The 6435-nt window shown below is 39.8% G+C and overlaps 1 protein-coding gene across 1 annotated transcript; it reads left to right on the top strand.

The window, feature by feature from the left end:
• Positions 1–249: 249 nt before the first annotated feature.
• Positions 250–1048, top strand: LOC133450690 (E3 SUMO-protein ligase ZBED1-like). The gene is made up of 2 exons (XM_061729514.1): positions 250–713; positions 988–1048. Exons 1-2 carry the CDS (start codon positions 322–324, stop codon positions 1019–1021), a joined length of 426 nt encoding a protein of 141 aa, XP_061585498.1. The 5' UTR covers positions 250–321; the 3' UTR covers positions 1022–1048.
• The last annotated feature ends 5387 nt before the right edge of the window (positions 1049–6435 follow it).

The following is a 6435-nucleotide window of genomic DNA, read 5'->3' as shown; positions in this document are numbered from 1 at the left end:
TTACCTTCGCGGGGAACAATTGTTACACGCATACAGGAGCTATATGAAACTGAGAAAGGAGCTAAAATGAACCTCCTGCAAAATGCAAATGGTGTGGCATTAACTGGGGATCACTGGACGTCGGTAAGCAACCACAATTATCTTGGAGTTACTGCTCACCACATAGACATTGACTGGAAATTGCACTCGTTTGCTTTAACGGTTCAACATACAGAAGAACGGCACTTCGCAGAAACATGTGCCCAACATTTTTCCGAAATTGCAGAGCAGTGGAATGTCGCAGGGAAGGTGACAACAATTGGCACCGATAGTGCCCGTAATATGACAGCAGCAGCAAGACTCCTGCCATACGAACACATGCCGTGCATTGCGCACAGTTTACAGAGATCCATCACCATGGCAATCCGTGACAGTGGTCTTGAGAATGTCTTGGCAAAATGTCGCAAACTTGTCGGACATTTTAAGCACAGTCCAGCAAATTCAGCAGAACTGCGACGACAACAAGAAGAGTCTGGACAGCAACAGGAGCCCCTCATCCAGGATGTTGCCACCAGGTGGAACTCCACTGTCAGCATGATCACCCGGCTTCTCAGAAACAAGGATGCAGTCAGAGCTACACTTGAGCTTCATCAACAAAGAAGCACACCAGCCATGCTGACAAATGCTGAACTGGAGAAGATCGAAAAGCTTGAAATACTCCTTGAACCGTGCAGGTAAGCTACTTAAAAATCACAACAACAAATATTTTGAATTTATTTTGTTGTAAATGATATGAAAATGATAAAATAGTTGATTTATTACTTTCTCTTTGATCACTGGTAATTTATTGCAAAAAGTAAATCATGCTGCTGTTCTAGGAGGAAGGCCTACACACTGTTAGGCTCTAAAAATGAATTTCTAAATTTTATTACTTAACAGTGTGCAGGATTTCCTCATTTTTCTCTCTTTTATAACTGGCAATTAATTGCACTTTATTTTTCATGGCAGGTATGTGACGGAGCTTTTGGGAGGAAAACAGTAAATATCCTGCTCTGTGGTCCTGCCTGCACTGTGCCATTTGTTCCGAGTGATGGAGGGTTCTGACGATGATCCAGGCTATGTGCTCCGTTTTAAAGCGGCATTCACGTCTGACCTGTCAAAGCGGAAAGAAAGCACCAATGTCCAGTGGTTGAAAGTGGCAACGGCGCTGGACCCCAGATTTAAAGATCTGAAATGCCTTCCCTGATCTGAAAGGGAAGGAGTCTGGAAGTCAATTAAAGAAGAGAGTTCCCAGCAGTCTGAGCCTCACAGAGAAACAGAGCCAGATCCACCTAAAAAGAAGATGAGCCTCCTCTTAGCTGCGTCAGATTCAGATGAAGAAGGGGACCCTGCATCTGACATGTCTGTGGATCGGTACAGAGGTGAGCCCAGCATCTCCATAGAGGATTGTCCATTGAAATGGTGGTCTGGACACGCAGGTGCCTACCCAAGCTTGGCACCTCTGGCACAAAAATATCTGGCTACACCTGCAACGACGGTACCATGTGAAAGACTGTTCTCACTCTCTGGTCACATTCTGCAAAAGAAGAGAGCAGCACTGTCCACTGATAATGTCACCAGGCTGGTCTGTGTTAGCAATTGGCTCAAAGAAAAGAAATAGGAGAGAAAACTTAGAACTCAGACAGTTCAGGATTTCATGTCTAATGAATGCAGTTGTTTTTTGTTTTGTTTTTCATTTCACTTTACAGTCATTGGGACAAGAATGAGATGTACCTGCTGTATTCTACTGCCCTTACTTTTTAACAACTTGTGCTTTTCATTATTTGACCTCTTTTCTTATCATTTTATTTCATTTTATTTGTTATTTACTGTTTAATTGTGTCTTGCCACTTTTAATGTTGATGTAAAGCACTTTGAATTACCTTGTGTTGAATTATGCTATATAAATAAACTTGCCTTGCATTAATACTTTCCTTTTGCAGAAAAACTGTCGAGCTGGACTTCCATGAGGGATCCGTGACTCTGGGGCGGCCCGTTACGATCTTATCTGTGACAGTAATGTTGCTTTCCTCTGAGGCACCAAACCGCGGTGTTGTCCCGATCGTGACAGTGTGGCACCGACACTGTCAACAGAACGATGGCGGCGTCTCTGCTGGAAGCCGCGGAGAACATCAGTCTGTTGATCAAAACACAGATTTTTCTGATTTTTCTTCCTTTGTGTTTGTTATTCTCCGATTCTTATCTGAAGCCGATGGCTCAGGCCTGCTGAGTTCAGAGGTTGTCAAAGGAAACCTTGAAGAGAAAGTTGTAAGCGATGAAGGATTTATCTGTTTGAGTTCAGGGACGAGCAAGATATGAGAGAGCTTAGCAGAGGAATCAGCGGCTGCTCTCACACCCGGGACAAAACAAACTCATTTCAAGATCATGAAAAAATTAGTGTACCCCATAAAGAAGGTGAAAACAAAGGAGGGATGGATGAACGTACCAAGAAGAAGGCTACGATCCTGTCTGAGGTGCTGGATGAGGAATCAGGAACTCCTGACTGTTTCCTCACACTTCTTGTGACAGTTGCTTCAGGTTAAGAAAAAAGTTTTCCTTCTCTACTTGAATCTCGTCTGTTTTTTCATGCAGGTTTAGAGATTTTTTTCTCTTCTTTCTCCAGAACTGGGGTCTCTATTGAGGATTAACTCAAAAAGTTGCTCCACGTATGAAGTATGTGATCAATGATGCATTTGCCGAAACTTTTAAGTCTCAAGTTTTTACAGTCACCATTTAATGGTGTTCCAGACTTTCATATTGTAACGTGTCGGGGAATAATATCAAGGAGAGGATTTTAACATCAAAGATTGTACTAATTCATAGATGTTTAAATCATTAAAGCTTTGGAGTCTGTTAAGATCAATGCAAGCCAGGCTGTGTGACTCTGAGCTGCAGAATGCTGGCTAAGATGTGAAGAACGGTGCGCTCACGCTGTACGATGGTGATCCCTTGTTTCGTGGGCTACGACCTGATGCAGAGGGATGTATCAGCATGTGGTCGGATGAAGCTTTAATGTGCACCGAAAATGCTTTAAAAAAATAATCGGTGAGGGAGAATGTGTTCCCGGTCGTGATTCAGGGGAAGAGACCAACTTTGAGTGTCAGCGCTGGTAAACGGTCATGTGACCCAGACTGCAGATACAAACATCACACTGAAAAAAGTAAATCTAAGCGCATTTAAATATAACATACTTAAATCTGTGATATTAACAATTAAAAATGAAGTTTGTTGCTTTACATGAATACATCTAGTTTTGAACTTAATCTGCATTTGTTCAAAAAACAAGACATTGTGCATTTTTTCCTTAACAAGCAGTATTTATATAATCCCAGGCAATCTTTTCATTTACACACAAACAACAAGTAATGATCTTGTTGTATTTACTTTTCCGTTAACAATTTTAATCTATTGGGCAGATTGACCAACGTTTAGATGAAACATGCTTTATTTGTTTAAGTAGAACACCACAGTAAAAAATATCTTGCTTGATCTACTTTAAAAAAAATTAAAGCAACTTTTTCGCATGAGATTTTTATGTAGATCAAGAAAGACTAGTCTTTGTATAAACTACTTCATTTTTAGTATGTACAAAATTAATTTTCAAGTAAAGTCAAATTATTTTTTTTCCTTTTTTTCTCATTTTTTCTCATTTTTTCTTCTTTTTTTCTTTTTTTTTCCTTTTTTTGTTTTTTTTTTGTTTTTAAATCAACTTAATTTTGATAAATAAAGTAAACTTAACACAATTAAGTTGACTGTACTTGCAAAATGTATTATTTACATACAAAAGATTAAGTAGTTTATACAAATACTAGTCTTCCTTCATCTACATAATAATCTCATGCAAAAAGTTGACTTATTTTTTTTAAGTAGATCAAGCACAATATTTGTATCAGTGCAAGTTGCAGCTGTGGTTTACACAAATCCACCAAATCTGATTCTTTCTCAGTCTCATAAAGCTTAGTTTCTGTCACGTTTCAGTTTCTTTTTGAAGGAATTGCACTGGGTTGTGTTAATGCCTCATTTTAATGAGTTGTAGGATTCCTGGCTCTGCCAGATATCTGTTGAAGCGCGTCTTTGGTCTAAGACGGCTGAAATCACCTGTGAACATCAGTCGAGTGCCAGCTACATTAATACTCCGATCGTGCTCCTTTCAGCTCTGGCGACACTTGTTTCGGATGTTGCTTTGGTAGTGACATTGGAAATGAAGCTGAAGCAAACTAGCTGCTTTTGTTTGTACTTCATTGAGCTAAAGACAGAAAATATATTGACCTGGCGTCCCTGTCTCTGAAATACAGCTGCCTCTCGCTAGAACGGCTTTCTCATACTCTAAAATAATATTAACCATAAAGTCACGCGTTTCACACTTCAAACTATTTCCCAGAAGTCGGCTCATGCGTTCATCTCAAATATGATCGACTACTGAGGGGCAGCATCTGCTCCAGCTGAAGCGCTCTTGCACACAGAAATGGAGAGCACATAACTTTTGTACTAAAGTACTTTTATTGGCTCCAAGAATACAGAATCACCTTTAAAATCGTCTTAATAGTCTATAAAGCACTTAATGGTTTGGGCCGTTCCAGGACATTTCAGCCTTGTTCATCGTCTCTAAGTCGTTTATACCTCTCAGGTCGTCGGGCGTAGGTCTTTATAAGTTTTCATAATTAAAGTTAAGTGTTCAGTAACTTTGGTGCAGCTCTGGCAGGAAGAAGCTGCCGGCTGGGTCGAGGTCTTTTGAGGTCTCTTACTTACGTACGTATATGGTTGTGTTGCATTCTTTTACGTTCTGCTGTTTGAATAGATTTAAAAGCTATTAATACATTAATAACTCATGAAGACCATCTTGCCATTCTTTCATGACCTTCCACTTCTCTGGGTTTGGGTCAAAGAGGTGGGCGTTTGATCAGAGAGGCCTGAACCTCCGGCTCCATGGCAACCGCCTCCTCCTCCTCCTCCAGCTCTTCCAGGGTTATATTGAAATGTTTCCAGACCAGCCAAGAAATATAATCCCTCTAGAGCAGGGGTCGACAACCCACGGCTCTAGAGCTGCATGCAGCTCTTTAGCGCCATCCAAGTGGCTCCCTGGAGCTTTTTCAAAAATGTTTGACCTTTTTTTCCTTTTTTTCTTCTTTTTTTCCTTTTTTTCTTCTTTTTTTCTTCTTTTTTTTCTCTTTTTCTTCCTTTTTTCTCTTTTTCTTCTTTCTTTTCTCTTCTTTTTTTCTCTTTTTCTTCTTTTTTTTCTGTCCTTTTTTTCCTTTTTTTCTTATTTTTTTCTTTTTTCTTATTTTCTTTCCTTTTCCTTTCCCTTTTAATCTTGACATTTCAACTTTTTTCATGAAATTTTGACTATTTCCTTGACATTTTGACTTTTTTCTCGAAATTGTACTTCAACATTATTCTCGAAATTTCAACTTTTTTCCTCGACATTTCGACTTTTGTGCATAATGCAGTGCATGATGAAAAAAAAAATCTTCCCCCAGTTATAACTAATATAGAAACATGCAGCATGTGCTGCCTTCATTCTAAGGCTGATACAAGACTTTTCATTTTTTGCGGCTCCAGACATATTTGTTTTTTGTGTTTTTGGTCCAATATGGCTCTTTCAACATTATGGGTTGCCGACCCCTGATCTAGAGTGTCTTGATTCTGCCTTGGGATGTCCTACCAGCTGGAGACACCCAGAAAACCTCCGTCAGGGAGGTTTCCAGGAGACATCCTGACTAGATCATCTCATTTGGCCCCTTTTGATGTTCAGGAAACCCTCTGAATGACTCTTTTCTCTTTTGGTCACTAACCACAGTTGCTGACCTCAGATGAGGGTGGGAACATAGATCGACCGGTAAGGGAGAACCACGCCTCACCTTGAGGCAGCACCTCATTCTCAACCTGGTCCTTATCGCGGTTTTACCTGGTTTACCTGCTAACATTTGTTACTGGTTCCAGCTGATACGAGCAATGAAGCTGTTCACTACCGGACTGAGTAAAGAAAATAAAATTTGTATTCTTTGACCTGCATGAGTTATCTGAGCCTACATACTACTAATTATTACTACAACTAATATTAAAGGTTGGTACGAGATGTTGGAAAACACAGTAATGGTGAGCAAGATTTAAAAAAATAAACAATTCAAAAGTACAACCCGTTTTCTTGAGGCCTGCATTTGAAGACTCACCTCCAAAGTACATGACTGATTGACGGATGTTCGATTTAGAAACGAACATTCAAGGGTCACTCCCAATGACTAGATGGTGATTTTAGAGCCCCGGCGCCTCCACAGGTGATCAAGAGTTGTTTTTATTTTGATATGAGAGCATCAAATAAATAATTTGCTATCAATCTGTGGAGGAATTTCAGGTAAAGTAACAAAGATGGCTGAGAAAAAGATCTCTTACCCAACTTCTATTAAGGTAGTGTTAATG

Source organism: Cololabis saira, chromosome 1 (genome assembly GCF_033807715.1).
Source record: "Cololabis saira isolate AMF1-May2022 chromosome 1, fColSai1.1, whole genome shotgun sequence".
In the NCBI taxonomy this organism is placed as follows: domain Eukaryota; kingdom Metazoa; phylum Chordata; class Actinopteri; order Beloniformes; family Belonidae; genus Cololabis; species Cololabis saira.
This window is presented reverse-complemented; position numbering and strand designations above follow the sequence as displayed.

Coding starts and splice junctions, on each gene's coding strand:
- LOC133450690 (XM_061729514.1), top strand. CDS start 322: ATGACAGCAGCAGCAAGACTCCTGCCATACGAACACATGCCGTGCATT. Junction 714..987: donor ATACTCCTTGAACCGTGCAG/GTAAGCTACTTA, acceptor TTTTCATGGCAG/GTATGTGACGGAGCTTTTGG.